The sequence below is a fragment of the Ictidomys tridecemlineatus genome, chromosome 3 (assembly GCF_052094955.1).
Source record: "Ictidomys tridecemlineatus isolate mIctTri1 chromosome 3, mIctTri1.hap1, whole genome shotgun sequence".
NCBI classification, from domain to species: domain Eukaryota; kingdom Metazoa; phylum Chordata; class Mammalia; order Rodentia; family Sciuridae; genus Ictidomys; species Ictidomys tridecemlineatus.
This window is the reverse complement of record NC_135479.1, coordinates 154835260-154853497: the sequence shown is the minus strand read 5'-3', so window position 1 is coordinate 154853497 and position 18238 is coordinate 154835260. Positions and strand designations below refer to the sequence as shown.

The 18238-nt window shown below is 41.3% G+C and overlaps 1 protein-coding gene across 1 annotated transcript in view; it reads left to right on the top strand.

The window, feature by feature from the left end:
• The window catches only part of C3H3orf52 (chromosome 3 C3orf52 homolog), a 33774-nt gene extending 15822 nt beyond the window's left edge, over positions 1-17952 (top strand). The window contains exons 3-6 of the mRNA XM_005340990.4: positions 1346-1473; positions 11960-12030; positions 15722-15903; positions 16615-17952. Of these exons, the coding sequence (XP_005341047.1) occupies positions 1346-1473; positions 11960-12030; positions 15722-15903; positions 16615-16619 (386 nt within the window). The 3' untranslated portion in view covers positions 16620-17952. The remainder of the gene's footprint in view (positions 1-1345; positions 1474-11959; positions 12031-15721; positions 15904-16614) is intronic.
• The last annotated feature ends 286 nt before the right edge of the window (positions 17953-18238 follow it).

Here is an 18238-nt window from a genome sequence, read left to right as displayed (position 1 = left end):
TTGCACGGGACCTACTTACTTAGAGCAATAGGTTATGTACACATGTGAAGTCTGGTCTACTTAGACCGCCTGGGTCTCATTAGACATTCAGTGCCCAGTGTTTTTACTAAGAGTTGATCACATAGGCAGTCTAGCACGCATGTGCAAAATCTCCAGACTCCAGAAAGAAAAGAGATGTCAGCCACATTGTTCATACAATGAACATTTGAGGCACAGTGGGCCGCTCTTAGCCAGGATGTAGGAACCTTCCCCAAATCTTAGTTTCCAGACACCAGCCAGGAGCCAACTCCAAGCATTCCTTGGCAGGTGAGCCACCTCAGGCCTGCTGTGTTAACTCTTCAGGTCCCTTGCTCCTGAGGCATCACAGTTTTTAAATTCCATCAGGGAACAAGTCCCAGGATTCTTGCTTCTTACCTGCTCTCTCATAAACACTGAACTTCTTCCACGACAGCTTTTCCAAGTCCAGTAAAAGAGACTCATTTTGTTATGTTTGAAGCATGGGGTTCGAGGGGAGCATTTACGAGCACCTGGTTCTTCCCACCCACGCCTTTCTCAGAGCAGAGTGGTGGTCCCTTGTTTGGGGCCAGCTGGTGAGGCTGGCATGGATTCCGTGCATAGCGTAATGACTACCTGAGTGCCAACTTCTGGCTGCTGATTTTGTGTGCTTTTTTTTTTTTTTCCTTCGGCTCTACTTAAAAATTAATTAGCTAGCCTTCATTAGGACACAGGCAACACAGAGCTCATTGTCCCAGAAACTTAACTCCTGTTGGCCCCGGGGCTCAGTTTGGCTTCCCTTCTGCAAATAGAGTGTGTCAACATTGCTCTCCTGTGGGATCCAAGCTAGAGTGATGACTTCATGGGCACTGTCTGCTGGGAAGACTTTAAGACTTGGGCTCACATGCTCATTTTCTAGTGTCTCCTCCATTCTTGTGCCTGATATCACTTCTTCTTGATCTTTGATAACACAGCACTGAATGAGGGTTCAATGAAGTTGGTTGCTATGACTTCCTGTGTCCCAGCACCCCCTGCCATCTCCCAGCACCAGCCTACATCTCTGAACCTAATGAAGTTTACATTCTTTCCACTTCTTTCCGCTGGCTCTTCCTCCAGTCTGTATTTGATGGCCTCTTAAACCTTTTTGGGCATAAAACAAATCAACCTTTAATCGTAACAGAAGCAAGCTCCTGGTTTTTATTCTTCAGAGAAAGCATTTCTGGTGTTTAGCTTTATCCTTGATGAGTATTCGTTGTTATGTTTAAGTATAGCAGGCAATAGAATCAGTGTTTATTATTTTAGTCAAGTATTTACTTCTCTTTTTAAAATTTTCATCCCCTCCACTTTTTAGTAACTTATATTGATGAAGATGAAAATGAAATATTTGAGATATCATCAAACAAAACATTCTTCATCATGCTCAAGATTCCAGAAGAGTGCATTACAGAAGAGGAATTGCCTCACCTGCTCACTAAAAGGGTAATTATGTCTTACACATTGCTCACTGAATTCTTAACACTAGAGTCTGAACTCTGCTAGAAAATGGCATAGAACTTTAGAGTAAGGAGCTATTATTCTTTGAATTTTGGTAGAAAAGGATGCTTAGAAATGCATTTTCTATGGTGAAAAGCCAAAGGGCAGAGATCTAGCCTCCAGCTGCATCTTGGAGAACAGTGGAGAACAGTTCTAGTCCTGTATTTGATCTAATTTGTAGTGTTCATTGAAGATCCAATTTGTATATTAATTGAAACTGGTCTGTTTGGGAAATTTGATATGTGCTCGCAATATATAACGTGCCAGGGCCACGTGGTCTGTGCCCTCAATGGGCTCACAGTCTAAGCAGAGGAAGCCATTAAATCAACATAAAATCCTGAGGTATGTTCTATTATTGAGATATGCACAGTGTGCTTTAGTACCACAAAGGAGGGGCAGCTATACAACCTGAGGAGAGGTTAGAGGTGTGTAAGCCTCTTGGAGAAGGTGATTCTCAGGATGAGTTTTGAAATACAAGGTAGGAATGTTCTAGTTAGAAGAGCTCAGGACCTTGAGAATCTGCACAGTGGTTACTGTGTCTGCTGCGTTCAGAGGACTCTGGGAGAAGCTGAGGAGGAAGGTAGGGGTCAGATCATGAACTTTTCCTGGTCTTTTGTAAGGCACTGAAAGACGTTAATCAGCAGACTGACTTGGTCAGATTTTCATTTTAGTCTTTCTGTGTGATGAAGGAGAAAGATTACAGGAAGAGAACAGTGAGAAGGTCTTGTAGCCACTCAGCTGAGAAATGAGGGAGGTTTGAGTTAGGGCAGTATGAGGAGGAATGAGGAGGATTCCAGAGAGATCTAAGAGGTACCCTCACTTAACAAGACTGAATGACTGATTGGATGGGAATGGGGGGAGCTGATTCCCTTCTCCTAGTTGGGTGGTTGGGTAGATGGATGGCGGCTTCATTTATGGGGTAGGAATGCCAGAGGATGAGCCTTCTGTGTAAGATGGGGCTCTGCAGCCAGATCACTAGGGTTGGTTGGGGCATTCTCTGCTGCCATCCTGTCAAAGACCCACAGTTCACAGTCTGACCCACAATTTTTAAAGATGTTAATTGGCTTTATTTTTAATTCTAGCATTGGGAAAGTGCTGGGTTTCTGTTCGCGACTAAAAGGCTCAGGGGTCACTCCAGGTAAACTGGGATGACTGGGCTGCGCAAAATAACCACACAAGAGACACAAATACCTTTTTATTTGGGGTCGCTGTGATGGCTCCTCTGACCTTAAGGGTCTGCAAGAAGAGAGACAGCGAGAGCACGCGATGACCCCTTTTATTGAGGAGAAGCTATTCAAATGAGGCAAGGGATCATGTTTGGGGGGGCTGAGTTTATCTGCATGATGTCCACTGTCAGCAGGTTGACACATGTGGGTAGGTCACACCCAAGGGCACAGTGAGAGAAGGGGACACACACAAGGCACTTCCATGGAAGATTCTACCCTAAACAGGGCAAGGGGTAATAATACAAAGGAATAGGTGAGTTTAGCTCCACCAAGCGGGGCAGTCTAGCAGCATGGGTGCCTTAGGTCACATCGCCAAGCAGGGGATTTAACTCAAGTCACATGCAAGGTGGTCTCCCACAGGAAAGATTTCATTCCATAAAAACTAGAATAAGTGCTCTAATGGTCTGAGCAAAGGTGTTAGGTTTTATAAACAGACAAGGGCTTGAAGAAACAAAAATCAAAAGTGGATCTATCATTTCAAAGTTGCTTTCCTGATAAGGTGGGGACACAGAGGTAGAACAATAGGAAAATATCTGATTGGTATCTGATTGGTTAGCATTAGATTACTTCAAGTTACCTTTTTTATGTGTGGGTTAGGATTAATGCTAAAGTGGAGGGAACTTCATTATTATGTTAATTGAAACTGGTCTGTTTGGGAAATTTAATTATCTCTCTAATCTGGATTTCACTTAAGGTCAGATACTAACAGTCTAGTTTCGGCTTGGTGACCTGAATGACACACTATTTTGATTTTAGACTGGTATATGCAGGAGCTTAGCTCAAAACAATGGCGTCCTGTAACTTTATTTAAGAATTCCCCTCTGTTGTCAGGGTTACACCTAAATGAGAGTGTGATAAAAACTGAGGGCATGAGCACTCTCAGCTATCATCATTTTGGGCTCTGGTCTCAACACACCATCTATTGATTATGGTAATCTCATGATCACAGAGTTCTTTCAATTTTTGTCATTCCAGCCAAAGAGAAAGCATTTGGTGTTCAACGGATGACTGTTTGCAAATATTTTAAACTTTTGAGATGATATAAAACATCAGAAGGACTGCTATTAGGACTATCAGAAAGATAATCCGTGAGTTTGAAGTATGTTCCTTAGCTAGGGTCCAGGTAAACCAAACCAATTAAAATAAAGTAGATCAAAGAATGAGACAGGGGAGGAATCTACCTATCTGTCTAAATCAAGTAGCCTATTTGTTCAGTTTTGCAACTGGATCTCTTTGATATCCAATGTGTAGCTATGTGTATCAGGAAGTATAAGTAACTATACAGATTCCTGTTTGCTCAGGCAGTAGCAGCAATTCTGTCACCTAGCATCCCAGGATGGGTTACATTATAGCAGAGAGTGCCAACTCTAAGAGAGACCACTGGGACAATTTGAACAAATGGTTGCATTAGGGATGTTGCTAAAGTTACTCGTTTGGTAGACAAAGAATCTTTTAGGACCTGGGTTTGTGTTTGATATGGCAGATCCAACATTGTCAAGTTACTCATAAAGCTACTGTTATTATGAAATTCAGACCATAACATCCTTCAAAGTGAAAGAGATTGGCATTAACAAGGAGAAATTAATAGGGTCTTGAAATATCTTCGGAAAACTTGCCTACAGCATGATATCAACTTCCACTCCCACTTTGCAGTCTGATTGTCTCTGATTGGGAACATCGGATGTTTTGGTGAACTCTGTGGCCGTGTTAGTCTACTTTGTGTTACTATAGCCAGATATTTAACTTATAAGAAGGCAAGGTTTATTCTGGTCCACAGTTTCAGAGGTTTTAGCCCATTGCTTTTGGGCCTGTGGCTACACAGTATACCATTATAAGGAGTGTGTGGCAGAAGGGGGGGGCAGGGGAAAGGGAGGGAGAAAAGGGGCACCCAAGTCTCCCTCAAGAACATGCCCTCAGTTACCTAACTTCCTTCCACTAGGTCCCACCTTAAATGTACCTCTGCCTCTCTGTAATGCTATAGGCAGTGATTAAAGCCTTTAACAACTGGGCCTTGGGGGACATACCATAGCAGTGGCCTATTTATATCAAGTTGCCCAGCGCCAAACTACCAAGTTTCATTTTGTTCTTAGTTGGAGAGTGATAGCTAAATCCTACAGAAACCTAGGAAAATTCAGAATCCAGTCCAGTCTACAGGTAGATCATAAAAAGCAGTGAGCAGGACTACAATCAAATAACAGGTCTGTTATGATTTTCTCCTGAAGTGTAACTTTTTTTTTCTATATAATCACCCTCAATGTCTTTTTAATCAAAGACAATTGTGGTAGGACCAATTTGTTTGCAGAATGGGCCTAGTCTAATTGTTTGTATAAATATATCTAAAATAACCATGGAGGCTCTTTTACAATTGGTTTTATTGTACATTTGACGAGGAATATCTGATTGGACTTTTAAAAACCTCCAGGTTAGGAAGCTCAACCAAGGAAGACTTCAGACTATCTGTACAGACTATCTGTACCTAACAGTAGCACATAGTATCTTGAGGTTCCTGGGCTTGTCAGCGAGTGACAGCTTTTACTCACACACTGTAAGTCTGGGGACCCTTGAAGCCAGTCATTCCAAGCACATTACTAAATATGACATCCTGGTCAAAGCCAGTATTTCCAATTGTATCCTGTCATAAAGAGATTAAATTTTTATTGAACTTATAACATAGCCATGTTCTCATAAATGTAAGAACATTCACGAATAGTTTCCAGAGTCTGGAGAAAAGCAAATGTTTCAATATTTGTTTATAAAACGAATCTTTGCCAGGTTGCAATAAACTATAGATAGCCTAAAAGAAAAAGTTTCCTTAAGTCTGAATTTTTACTAGTTACCTTTAAAACTGGAAATTTCTCCAGTGACTTCTTGGCCAGTCACTACTAATGAAAACTCAAAGGCTCTCTCACAACACAAACTAACCCCGGCACCCTAAGAGCCAAAGGAGGTCCATGACAAAAAGAGCAGAATCCGGTCTGAGAGGAAGGTAGAGGGCACCCCCAGGACGTCAGTGGCACCTTTCTGCATTCCTCAAGGGGTTTCGAGAGTTATCAACACTTTCCTTCTGGTCCCATTTTATAGTTGCTAGATCTGTCAAAGGACAAAATCGCAACAATTTAGTTTAAGATCTCAATTGGCTGTATTTTCACTTCTTGTATTAGGCCACATTTTATTCCATAAAACAGAATAAATGTCTTCTGGAAGTTTTTTGATTTAAAAAAAATCCAATCAAGACCAACCTGCCCTCCATGATTCTGCTCTACCATGGCTACATGGAATGGAGAGAGTCCTCTTTATCTGTTTTCCATTTGATTCCTGCAGAAGCTTCTGAAGAGGCAACGCCATCTAGATTGTGTCAGAACAACTGCATGAGATTGAATTGCTTCTTTTATCACAGGAGTTTGTGTGGTGTGTGTGTGTGTGATGATTATTCCAGGTTTCTTTTTCTCCTTCTCTTCTATGTTAATATCTGTTGTCTGTGGTTCCCTTTTGTCTTTTCTTCCCACATTCTTCCCAGAGCAGTTATTGAGTGAATAGCTTCTTGCTACTTTCCCCTGGCTTCCTATTTTCATGGAGTGGCTTTGCGTTTGCCTAGCAGAAATAAAATATCAGCAACCACACGATACAGACTGGACTCTGTGTCAAAGGAACTTTTAGATGTTACTTTTGCACTTTAGATCTGAATCTCCTGTACAGAGCCCCCCAAAAATCAGTAAATTCTCCAGATGCTTTTAGCTCATCATCATGCATTGGCAAGGAAATAGCACTTGGCACTCAGAGCGGAGGCAAATATAGATTGCTTTGAGCCAGTTCCCTCTGAAAAATGAAAATCACCACACTTGCCGTGTCTCAAAGGTATAAAATGAAATTGCACAAAAAGAATTTCAAAAAACTTTCTTTCTAGATTTATCTGATTTACAGATGACAGAAGTAACCTATAGGGAGGTAAAAGACTCCTGCCCACACTTTCCAACCAAAAGATTCAGGAACAAAAATTAGGAACTTTAAGATATTACTGGCTTATTGTCAGGTCTATAACCTGTCTCTTCCATTAGGCCAAATTCCAGAAGTTCTTAAATATGGATAGTAAACGGAAGTGAGTATTTGTACAGGAAAAATGAACTTTTTCTCTATCCTCCCATTCAGTGCAGAACACTTCTCTGGGAGCTTTTTCCAACACCAAACTATCCTCCACTATCTACCTGAAATTAGGATAGGCCCCACATATTAAGTACTCAATCTCAAGACTTCCCTTATTTCAGATGCCAATCACACATCCAGGGCTTGTCATCTGGGCTTCTGATCAACTGGCTATAACTCAGAGGTCCCCACTACTCCTCCTTTCTAGAAAAACTCACAGAACTCAGCGAGTTCAGTTTACTAGTTTTTATAAAGAATACAGATTAAAAGCCAGAGGAGGGCAGCTATGTGGGAAGAGGTGCGGAGCCCGCCTCTCCTGCATGCCACCCTCCCAGAATGTGGATGTTTTACTGCTCAAAAGTTTTCCAACCCTGGGTTTTAGGGATCTTTATGGAGTCTTCGACACACAGGCATAATGGATTATTTAATCACTCTTTAGCCCTACTCTGTCTGTATGGTGGGGAAGGTACTGAGAGTTCCAAGCTTTTACCCTGGCTTGGTGTTTCTGGTGACCTGCCTCCAATCAGATGCTCACCAAGAGTCACCTCACTAGAACAGAAGATGCTCCTACCACCCAGGAGATTCCAAGGTGTTTAGGAGCTGAGACTGAAGAACAAAGATTAGCAAAAGAGATGTACCAGGATCCCTATTACCAGGTCATCATGGGGTTTTAGGAACTCTGTGCCAGGAACTGGGGACAGATGCCACACTTGCATTCTTTATTATGTCCCAGTATATTGGAAAGTGATGCCATTGCCCTTGCTTTTCTTAATAGTTTTTCTGGGCCTTCTAATATCCCATTGCCGGTTTTCTTCCCTCAAAGTTGGGGCTGTTATGCTGCTTAAGGCCACCTGTTGCTCATGTGGTGCACTGCATCCTCCTGGGCGTGGTTGGGATTAGCAATGGTGCTCTAATAACCTAGAGAAGGCACCCAGGGGTGATTCCTCTTAGCCATGGAGTCAGACTCTCCTAATTAGCTCACTGGTCTCCTAGTTCTGTTGGTACCAAGCCTCATAGGCACAGAGTGGGGGACACTTGAATTAAGGCTAGGGAGGCCCCTATTCCATTTCTTTGGGCCCAGATTGGATAGTGTAACTAACAACTCCTCAAATGTAAATATGCCCTAAATATAGAAGGAGACTGTACTCAGCAAAAAGAATCTTAGTGTGAACACTAGCAATAGATGGCTAGAACACTTAAAAATTTTTGCAGTGGTGCACACCTGTAATTCTAGCAACTTGGGAGGCTGAGACAAGTTGGAGGTCAGCCTCAGCAACTTAGTAAGACTATCTCAAAATAAAAAGTGAAAGGACTGGGGATGTGGCTCAGTGGTAAAGAGCCCCTGGGTTCAATTCCCAGTACAAAAAAATTGTAGGAGTCTACTAGGAACAAAGCATAGTACTAGACTCTAGAAATTAGCATAGGAAGGAGGTGGTGGGGAGAGAGAGAACAAAGAAAACTGGAAGAAATGATGACGTAACCCTTCTCATAGGAAACTCAATCCAAAAGGAAGAAACATTATAATTGTTTAATATTGCTAATATTTTTAGTGCTTTATAGCATCCTCACTCTCCTTCTGTCTTTCATTCTATTTAGCATCCCCCCTAAAGCTGCTTTCCTAGTTCCCAAGTTTTCTGATGACTGGCTCAACAGCCACCTCCTGTGAGCTCCAGAACCATTCCCCGTGTCACTAGGGCATCGTTTCTTCCCACCCTGATATTCAGGAGCCACTCTCCTACATTGCTTCAGCCTCTCTGAGTAGTGAGGTCAAATGGGACAAAGCTGAGATTTCGTGTCTGCCCATACAATTGAATTTTGCCTTTACCATTCGCTAGTAGAGTAAGAAGGTACTATTGGTTTCTTAATATCTTGGAAGGCTGGTTTCTTAACCTGCAAAAAGGGGAGATGTATTAATGTCTGTTAAGTCAGGTTCTTATAAATAATTTGGAAATAATTTGAAGAAGATTTACATGGCAAAGCTTTATTGTCTTCTGTTCCTGAGATGTCTCTGGGATGTGACCATTAGACAGATTAGAAAGATACAAATAGTCAGTGTTTGCAATAGCTAAATTATGGAATCAACCCAGATGCCCATCATTAGGTGAATGGATTAAGAAATTGTGTTGAGCTCTGCACACAATGGGGCTCTACTCAGCCATAAAAAGAATGAAATTATGGCATTTTCCCATAAAGGGACAGAAATAGAGAATATCACGCTAAGCCAAACTCAGAAAATCAAAGGTTGAATGTTTTCTCTCATATGCAGAAGCTGGAGTAAAATAAAGGAAAGCGGATGGAAGAGTAAGATTACATAAGGAACCAATCAAAGGCAAATTAATAGATGAGCGAAAGGAAGTCTAGTGAGAGAAACAAAAGGGGGGGGGCAGAAGGAAAAGGGGTGGGAAAAGGGAGGATCATGAGCTGAAATCCATTTCCCTGCGTGTATGAGTTTGATGGGATGAACCCAACTGCCAAGTATAACCATTAAGCTCTAATTTTAAAAAATTAAAAACAACACACTGCAAATGTTCTAATCTGTGCTTAATGAGCGACTGAGTTGTCACCGTGTGAATTAGATGGGAGAGTGCTGTGAAGCACAGCCTCCTTGTGATCCCACTGGAATTGGATAGGAGACAGGTGAGCTCCCGATTGGGCACAGCTGCTTTGTGTCTTCTGATGCTTGTTATTGGATAAAGTAACAGGTACTGAGCCTTAACGGTGCAGCTGGGCAAGCCTTGTTCAGCACAGATGTACCACTAGATGCTGGCGAGATTTCCCAAACAATGCCTGTGCTGAAATCAGGCTGGGAGGAGAGGGTCTGGTGGTGCTCTTAGATACTTGGCTGTAGTCTCACTCCAACCCCAGGGGCAGGTGCCTGCCGGGAGTGTAGCCAGACTTTAGTACAGTCCTGATTTATGTTAGAACTAATCTGCTAGAGACCAAGGTGTTTAACCTTCCAGTGTAAATTTAGAAGGAATACAAGGTACATGGGTTCAGCTGCATGTTCTCCTAATTGTGAGGTTAGGATTAGTATCTCTGATACGTGATGAAAAGACTAATCAAAGCCTGGGAAAAGATTCTGTAACATACTATCAACAGCACGCATCCATAACATAAAACTAACCACTTTAGGGAGACAAGAAAAAGATAGGAAAAGAACCCGACTAATGAGCAATTCAGAGTAAAACACAGGAAAACAGACTCATTAGTAAGAAAAAGAGAATACACAATACGAAACACAATTTTTTATTCCTTAAATTGGAAAAATTTAAAAGTTTGGAAAGAATGTGGGAAAGGAATCATGTATACATTGCGGGGAGAAGAGTAAAATGAAAGCAATTTGGCAAGATTTATTTCGATCCAGCAATTCCATTTCTTGGTATATAGCCCAGAGAAACTATTACATGTGCAGCTGGGCATGCCTTACATGTACAAAGAGAGATGAACAGAAATGTTTAAGGACAATTGCTTCAGCATACTTTGTAATAAGGGAAAAAATCAGAAGCAATGCACATGACCATCAGTAGAACAGATACATTGGTATAATCCTGTGATGGAATCTACCTAGGAGTTAGACTAAATGCCTTCATTGAGATGTACCTGACAAATAAATCTCAAATGTAATTTTTTGTGGAAAAAATAAAAGAAGAAAAGAAAAAGCAAGTTTTAAGCTGGGTGTGGTGGTACACACCTGTAGTTCCAGCTACTCTGGAACTGAAGTAGGAGGATCACTTGAGTTTGAGATCAGACTGGGCAATAGAGAGAGAACACATCTTAAAACAAACAAACAAAAACAAACAAACAAACAAACAAAAAAACCCAAAAACAAATCAGGGCTGGGGTGTAGCTCAGTGGCAGAGCATTTGCATGAGGCCCTGATTTCCATACCAACAAAGGGGTAGGAGGAATCAGATCTTAGAAGATTGTGTAGAATATGGTTCCTCTTCTTATTCGAATAAAAGCACAAATTAAATCATATATTCTTATTACATAAGGATGTAAGGAAGTACTAATTTAAAGAAACATGCAAGGAAAAATTGTCAGGATTGTCTTTAGCACTAGGGGAGAGAGGAGGGAAAAATTGAATAGGGTGTAGAAGTCACTTTAGCCCTATTTTGTTTCCCAAAATAAAGATCTGAACTCAATAATGACAGTCCCTAATTTACAATGGTTTCTCTTCCGATTACTCTATGATGGTGTGCAAGCACGCTCATACACCCATTCTGTTTTTCACTCTCAGAATAGTATTCAATTAATTCTATGAGACATTCAACACTTTCTTATACAATAGACACGTGTTAGATGATTCTGCCCAACTGCAGGCCAATCTGAGTGTTCTGAGAACAGTGCAGGTAGACAAGGCTCAGCTTTGTATAGGTCTACTAAATGCATTTTTTACTTTTTATATTTTCAGCTTACAATGGATTTTATCAGGATAGAAGCCCATCATAAATTAAGGGGCATCTGTGTAGCACAATATAAGGCATAAGATCTAGGAGGTGAGACACAGGTCAGAAATTTTTCTCATGTTTGCTGTATTTCACGTATAAAATAAAACCTCCGTATCTTTGCCACTCCCCGATTTATCCCTTTGTGCAGGGGGCAGTGCTACACCTGTGGCCCATCACAGCCATTGCTCCTTGCAATGTAGCTCTGCAGAAGGGAGAAAGAAGCCCTTGGCCAGTGACATTCCCAGTGCTGAGTGGCCCATGCTGATGCACCCCCAATCCCACCTTGGGATTTTCTCTCTTTCCCATGGTCCTTGGGGACTGTGTGGGCTCCTGCTGTGACCACTGGCCATCCTCATCACTCAGGCCATAGGATGTCATCACTGCTCATGAGAGGAGTTGAGAATTCCAGCAGAGTCACCTGGGCCTGGTCAAGGAGGCTCTTTTAATTGAGTGCTAACTTCAGCCTTTGTTCGTGATAGGCTAACACCTTCCCTTTCTCAGCCCAGATAGGTTGATTCCTAGGGTGGAATCTCTCATCTAGAGGTAGTCTTGTTTTGTCCAGTGATGTGGAAGATAATCATCAATAATGTTATTTTTTTTTTTCTATTTGATTAGCTTGAAGATGTGTACAGTAAATCTCCATCTCTGAGTCGTTATTTCACATCAGTTGAAATAGTGGACTTCAGGTAAGAGTGTGCAGCATAACATTATGATCTCTTTCTCTTGCCTCTCTGGCTCACCCCGGGTACCCTGTACCTACGAGGACTTCCCTGAGCCTCAGAGCAGGAAGGGAACCAATAACAGAATCTCCAAGTGTCACAACTTCCTTGAGCATCAACTAGCTCAATTCTTTAATTTTACAAACGAGAAAAAGGAAGCCCAGATTAATTATGTAACTCAACTAGGTCACAAGGAGAGGGGAAAAACCAGTCCCAGGTAAACCATTTCTACTTAAATGTGGATGCACAAGTAAATTAAGAGTGGAAAGAGAAATAGATCTCAGATAGTGATGTGATGGAAATGATATAATCCATATGCTGGATTTCTCCTTTGAAGAGCACAATACAGGAGTAGATTCTCCTTGTGTAATTTAAAAACATAACTTTTACAGGATAAGTCAACCTATGCCTCTTTTCTCCTGCACTACTACCAATAATTGATCATACCCCCTTCTACGAAATTAGCCACTATTAATAGTTTGTTGTGATTTCTTATGCATGTGTATACACTTTTTTTATTTTTCAATTTCCCCCTGATCTTTAGTATGCTTGGAATGTAGTCAAAAGGGTCTAGGTTCGTAGAGGTCATTTTACTAGGACTTTATATCATTGAGACTATTGGAAATTATTTGAAGAAGATTTACATAGCAAAGCTTTATTGTCTTATGTTCCTGAGATGTCTCTGCGATGTGACCATTAAAGGATATATTACATATTGAGATCTCCCTCTAAAACCAGACATTTTCCAAACTGTAATAGTAGGATACCTGGGAGAGGAAGCATCTAAAGCCAGTAGTAACACCATGGGGTTGGGCCAAAATGGATCTGAAGTATGCAAACCTAGGTGGTGTCAGACTGCCTTCTTTCTTTCTTAATTGTCCCCCAAGTCACATGCTGCTTAATGTTGCCATCCTTGACATTGTTCCCTTTAATCATAAACCACTGGTACTAAATGCCAATAGAAATATAATATATAATATATAATCAGATATATATGATTATAATATATAATCAGACCCAGCATGCTTTCCTCCATCCCCTTGACCCCACTTGCAATTCAAAGATTGAAGCAACGCTGGGAGAGAAAAGACCCTCACACAGCCTTCAGGAATCTAGCTCTAGGTTATGGGTCCAGAGGAGCTGGGACCATATAATCAGAGTAAAGATAGACAGTGGGAAAAACCCATCAAAAAATCGAGTAAAACATGACCTGAAATCTAGCCAAGACTTGGTGTTAGAGAATCTGTCATTGAACATTATCTGGGGTATAACTAATTTGAAAAAAAAGAAAAGAAAAGAAATAAAGTTGTTTGGGGGAAAAAAGTTAAGTATTTTTGTATTTTAGATTAAAAAAATTATCTTTGAAAAGCATGTTTGTTTTTTTCTAAAGCCAGGAAAAGTTTCTAAAATGTTGAAATGAGACACAAAAGCCATTGTTTCTAAAAGGACGCTATTGCATACAGGCAAGAGACGGCACTTCCCTGCCTTGGGTATTCATGTCTCTGGGGTTTCCTGACCTCAGTCAAGGTTGATCCAGCAGGCATCTGGAAAATGCCCTTTGGCTTATCAGCTGCTAGACGCACTCCAGAGGTGGGTGGGCTGCTGGGGCAGAGCTCACAGGATTCATTGCTTCCTTGAAAATTCTCCCCTCAAAATGCAGCCTAGTGTAAGTTCACCTAGTTGCCTGACATGGGGGACGAGGATGGGCTAGCCAGGCTGGTTTAGGCAGTCCAAATTTTCATTCAGCTGGTCTTCTGAAATTCTGCCTCTGGACTTTTTCATTAGCCCTTCCAAGTCCTTGCCCATGGCTTGCAGGGTGGCTTTCTGTCAAGGTGCTGACCACCATTAATCATAATTAAAGGGCAGAGATCAGAGGATAAGTAATGGCACCTGCAAATTAGGGTAGATGGATTGGAGTTTGCAAGTTCATATTTCAGCCTGACTTGAATGACACTCTTGAAACTGTGCTTCTTCAGAGTTCCAATTCTGTCTTATTCATTTCATCTACAGGGTTTGGCGCTCTACTTGGCCATAGTAGAGTTTACAGACTGAATTGTCAGCCACTTTGTGAAATGTTTCAATTATTGGCTGGTTTAACTTCTGGCCACAAGAGGGAGCTCTCTGCCTGTCCTTAGCAAGGACGGTAGCTGATTCATGCTGGTGGGACTTGAATGTCTTTAAACTTGTACTAGAGTAGTAGTCTCAGCTGTGACCACCTACTAATTATTTTATTGCATAATGTAGGTCATCGTGAACCAAACAATTAGAATAACTGTGAAAACCCTAAATGTTGAATCAGAGTCAAAGAGCAGCATAAGCTACTAATTAACTGAGGATAGACCTATGATTAATTTTATTCTGAAAATGGGAAAAATATGTTCTAGGAAGATGAAAGAATTAGGATTTCCTCTTCATTGGAGTTTCCTCAGGAAATCTTGGTCATCCTGCTTTAGGGGGTCTCTGGAACTGAAAAAGGAACAGAAAAAAAAATAATCCAACTTTGGGGACAAACACAGGCGGTGTGGTTCTCTGCTGGTGCACAAGGCAGCCTAGTGGTTCAGGGGTCCTGCACTCAGCCAATGGTAGGTAGCTATGGGCCTTACCTTTAACACTTTTATAAGTTTAATAAAGAGCATGTTAAACTGAATAACTCTAACCCTCACTTTGGGGGGTAGCATTGAGAATGGGCAGGTGGAAGTACGCAAGGAGTGGAGACCAAGCTTCCTGACTTGCCTCAGAGGGTGGAAGACTGCTGTTGGGACAGAGGACATGCCAGCATGCCATATTCTTTAACTGTAGGCTGTATCTCTCCCTTCAATGGCTTCTGCCAGTGAACTCTGAGGGATGAGTACTAGGTAGAGGGAGGAGGCTGTGATCACATTTTCTTTTTCTTTTTTTTTTTTTAAATTTGTTCTAATTAGTTATACATGACAGCAGAATGCATTTTGATTCATTGTACACAAATGAAGCACAGCTTTTCATTTCTCTGGTTGCACACAATGTAGAGTCACACCATATGAGCAGTCATACATGTGCTTAGGGTAATGATGTTCATTTCATTCCACCATCTTTCCTACCCCCAGGCCTACTCCTCTCCTCTCCCTCCCCTTTGCCCAATCAAAGTTCCATTCTACACCTCACACCCTCTCCCGCCCCCCCCCCATTATGGTTCAGCATTCACTTGTCAGAGAGAACATTCTGCCTTTTGGTTTTGGGGGATTGGCTTACTTTGCTTAGCATGATATTCTCCAACTCCATCGATTTACCTAATCCATTTACCAAATGTCACAATTTTATTCTCTTTTAATGTTGAATAATATTCCTTTGTGTATATATACCACAGTTTCTTTATCCATTCATCTACTGAAGGGCATCTAGGTTGCTTCCACAGTTTAGCTATTGTGAATCGAGCTGCTGTAAACATTGATGTAGCTGTGTCACTATAGTATGCTAATTTTAAGTCCTTTGGGTATCACACTTTCTGTGATGGGTCTAGGGAAGATTTTTCTAGTATAGTACATTCTCTCAGGACAGTACACCCTTTGCTATTGTTTAGAGGAAGAAGATGAAGAACTAAACACATATTGTTGATAAGATGGATTTCCCGAATTTCAGTATGATTCTGCTTGTGTCTTACTGTCTCTGGTTTGGCTTTCAGTGGTGAAAACGCCACAGCAACCTATCACCTGCAGTTTGGGGTTCCATGGGAAGATGATGGCTTTATGAAGTACATGATGAGTGAGGAGCTTGTACTGGGAGTTTTGCTACAGGATTTCTATGATCAGAGTGTACCTCATTGTGAGAGTCTGGGGCTTGATCCAGCATCTCTCTTGCTCTATGGTAAGTAGAAAAGAAGTCAGAATCGGGATGGTAGGTGAACAGTTTGGGGGCAGGTGAATTTGGTTTGGCTTGTAGTAGCTTGTTGTGTACAAACCACCCATCCATTCACTCCTCCACGCAGCTGGTATTGCTTCTGTGCGGGAATGTTCCACATTGTGGATGGAGGTCAGTCCCTGCCCTCCATAAGCTGACAGCATAGTTGGGAAAAGTTACAGAAAAAATAAACCATGAAGAGAACCATGCTGTTGAGCACAGGAGCTGTCTGTGTGTTCTGCCAGGGTCTCCATCAGCACCTCCAGCTCAGCCAAGTCCCATCATTTTCCTCTCTGGAACATGATTCAAAACGTTGACCCTTTGGAGATGTTCTTATGGTTAGAGTACAAGAAAATAGCCAAACAGTAAGATATCTTCAGTATCCAAAATGTTGCTTCAAAATGTTATTTATCATGATTTATATCAAAACCAAAAAAGTAGACAATAAATGTTATTTACCTTTGGGAAAGTGTCCAGGGTGGTGTGTGTGCACACACACGCATGTATGCCGACTGGAGAGTGAACATTCTCTGTTCAGAAATGACACACATTTCAGTTTTACCTAAAATTTTATTTTCAAACTCAATGAAACCAGAAGGGGAAAAAAAAAACCATTAATGTTTAAAATAATCTTGTTTTTTAGAAGTAACGACTTGTTCTTCTGTGTTTTCTTTTCAGAATGAAGTGGTTGAGGCTGGTCTGTCAGAAGGTGCTCCTCTTGAGTTTTTGGAGAGAAAAGAACTCATTCTCTTTTACAGGAAAGATCCTGTGACAATGACCAGACTGTCCTTCCTCCTGATTCTGCACAGATAGGAAGTCTGACTCCACACCCAGCAAGGCAGCTCCCAAGCGCTGACCCACTTGGGTCAAGTCTTGAGGAAGCAGGAAGTCAGATGGGTGGGAGGGTTGGGTGGGGGCAGGTCACTTGATGTGTGGGCGCTGCAGTTCTTGAGGCTCTGGCTCTCTTTACCCATGTGTGGATACTTTCTCTTTAGCACAAGGGTGGTGTAGTGCTTTGTTTTAGACAGGTTCCTATCAGCCTGTGTTGGGGCAGGGAGAAGCGAGTTTCCAGGCAAGGGAGAACTCAACCAATTGGTCTTTGAAATCTCCAACTCTTCCCACCTTTACAGAATATCTGGGTATCTTAGCAAACCATCCTTAAGCACATCATCCAGTGTTACTTTTACATACACAGTCACAGAAATACGAAAGGGATTACTAATTATTTGACATCTCCTTCTTCCTGTGACTCCTAAACACCTCTTGTGGAAACATGAGTCCTTGTGGGTTTTGAACATGTGACCATCATTTTGCATTGTCACTCCTTTATATTTTTATAAACTTCCATCAAATAACCGTCAAGATTGCTTAACTTCTGCTGTGGATACCACACATGTGCTTTGTATTACCCGTGTTACTGGCCTTCTTGTGGGGGACTTGGTGTTTTGAGGCATTGATTGTGTGTCTTTATCTACAATGGCTGTGAAACAGGAAGAACTAATGTCCCTTTGGCATAAATTGTTGAGAGCTTATGTCTGTCATTTGAGGGCAGGAGGAATGTTAGGGACTGTATCAGTCTTCAATGGATATAGAATTGCCTGTTGTGAAGGTATAGAATATTTGTTTTGGGAGAAAAATACCTTTGTACACATTTTCCAGGAGAAACAGTTGTGTGGTCCTATAAGGAGATATTTTAGCTGCAGTATCTCAGTGTTTTAGCTGCCACAGGTGGAAGTCTGTGAGGGACTGCTATGTATGGGTGCGTGCCAGAGTGACTTGAGCTTGTTATGAGCCAGGATTCTGGATAATGTGAATTTGCTTTTTTATTTAACTAGAAGACACATGTATTACAACTCATTGTTTCATTATAAGGATGGTTCCTTAAATTAGTGAATTTTTCTTCTTCCTCTTTATTTTTTACATGTCAAACATGAATCTTTTAGTGTATTTGTACTTTTTGGAATATAATGGAGAATGATTTAAAAACATTTACAATAAATTATTTTTGCATCTGAATTTTTGTGCTCAGATTTGTCTCATGAGTGTTGTCTCTCCAGGGTCATGCTTTGGACTGGCATTTTCTTGCAGTAAATGGGGTCAGAAGTGATTTTTCATATTCCCAAGGGCAGCTTCCTCTTCTTTATGAATAAGATGGAGCTGTTTGGACTGGGGTAGGCAGAATTCTTCTCTGTGCATTCCATTCAGCACAGGAAGAGGTTTCAATAAGTATCTGCAAAATAATTGGAGGGTTTGAATTTCTGCTCTTTTTCAGAAGTCACCTAGATATGCATAGAAAGGAGAC